The 1,647-nt window shown below is 44.9% G+C and overlaps 1 protein-coding gene across 1 annotated transcript in view; it reads left to right on the top strand.

Annotated features, from left to right (window-relative positions):
- LOC119422291 (neuronal membrane glycoprotein M6-a) overlaps nt 1-1,647 on the top strand; it is a 21,916-nt gene that overhangs the window by 17,135 nt on the left and 3,134 nt on the right. Inside the window, exon 3 of the mRNA XM_037689615.1 lies at nt 44-200. Coding sequence (XP_037545543.1) covers nt 44-200 — 157 coding nt within the window. The remainder of the gene's footprint in view (nt 1-43; nt 201-1,647) is intronic.

The following is a 1,647-nucleotide window of genomic DNA, read 5'->3' on the forward strand; positions in this document are numbered from 1 at the left end:
AGCATCATGAACTGATAACTCTCAGACTGTATCCTCTCCTCAGCATCGACATCCTGAAGTACGTGATTTACGGCCTGGCAGCTGGCTTCTTCGTGTTCGGAGTGCTGCTGCTGGTGGAGGGCTTCTTCACCACCGGGGCCATCAGAGATCTCTACGGAGAGTTCAAGATCACCGCCTGCGGACGCTGCCTCACCGCATTTGTAAGGAAACGACCCCACAAACAAACAAACAAACTGTCTTTAGTTTGAGGTTTCAAAGGTTGGACACGTTAGAATGAACTAATGAAATACCACAAATCTTCAGTTTTATGACTTTAAACATTTCAGAGAATTAAAACTGAAATTTTCTCCACCAGGGGTTCGTTATCTACAGCTGATTTTAATTGTAAGCATGAAACATTTTAATTATTATATTTCATGTTTTTATGAGTAAAACAAAAAGTCTGTTTCATCTGAGCCAATCTCAGTTTCTTTTATAGAATCAGGTCGGCCCGCTTCAGTTAGCTGGAACATTAATAAAATAAACTGAGCCATCTCACATAAATAAAGTGCATCTCACACCGAGCCTGGACGTTTCTGTTCGTCACATTTTATCCAGATGAGGTCATTTCTGATAAAACAGCAGGTTGCTTCAGTTTGTTACACGGTTCTGAGAGCATCGCCACACTTGATGTCAGAAAGCCTCAAACTTCAGTAAAACTGCATCTTAAAGACTCCAGGGAACTTCACCTCCAGGTTTAGCTGTTTTTGGGGGCTGAACCTCGCTTCCAAGTTTAGCTGTTTTTGAAGATGAACCTCGTCTCCAGGTTCAGCTGTTTTGGAGCTGAATCTCATCTCTAGGTTTAGCAGTTTTGGAGATGAACCTCATCTCCAGGTTTTGCGGTTTTGCGGGGCTGAACCTCGCCTCTAGGTTTAGCTACTTTGGGGATGAACCTCGCCTCTAGGTTTAGCTGTTTTGAGGATGAACCTTGCCTCTAGGTTTAGCTGTTTTGGGGCTGAACCTCGTCTCCTGGTTAAGCTATTTTTGGGGCTGAACCTCATCTCCAGGTTTAGCTGTTTTGGGGCTGAACCTCGTCTCCAGGTTTAGCTGTTTTGCAGAGCTGAACCTCATCTCCAGGTTTAGCTGTTTTGGAGGATGAACCTCATCTCCAGGTTTAGTTGTTTTGGGGCTGAACCTCGTCTCCTGGTTAAGCTATTTTTGGGGCTGAACCTCATCTCCAGGTTTAGCTGTTTTGGGGCTGAACCTCGTCTCCAGGTTTAGCTGTTTTGCAGAGCTGAACCTCGCCTCTAGGTTTAGCTGTTTTGGAGGATGAACCTCATCTCCAGGTTTAGTTGTTTTGGGGCTGAACCTCATCTCCAGGTTTAGCTGTTTTGCAGAGCTGAACGTCGCCTCTAGGTTTAGCTGTTTTGGAGGATGAACCTCATCTCCTGGTTAAGCTGTTATAGGGGCTGAACTTCATCTCCAGGTTTAGCTTTTTTGGAGGCTAAACCTTGCCTCTAGGTTTAACTGTTTTGGAGATGAACCTCATCTCCAGGTTTAGCTGTTTTGGGGCTGAACTTTGTCTCCAGGTTTAGCTGTTTTGGAGGATGAACTTCACCTCCAGATTTAGCTGTTTTTGGGGCTGAACCTTGTCTCCAGGTTTAGCTG

Source organism: Nematolebias whitei, chromosome 16, assembly GCF_014905685.2.
Source record: "Nematolebias whitei isolate Nwh7 chromosome 16, NemWhi1, whole genome shotgun sequence".
Classification (NCBI taxonomy): Eukaryota; Metazoa; Chordata; class Actinopteri; order Cyprinodontiformes; family Rivulidae; genus Nematolebias; species Nematolebias whitei.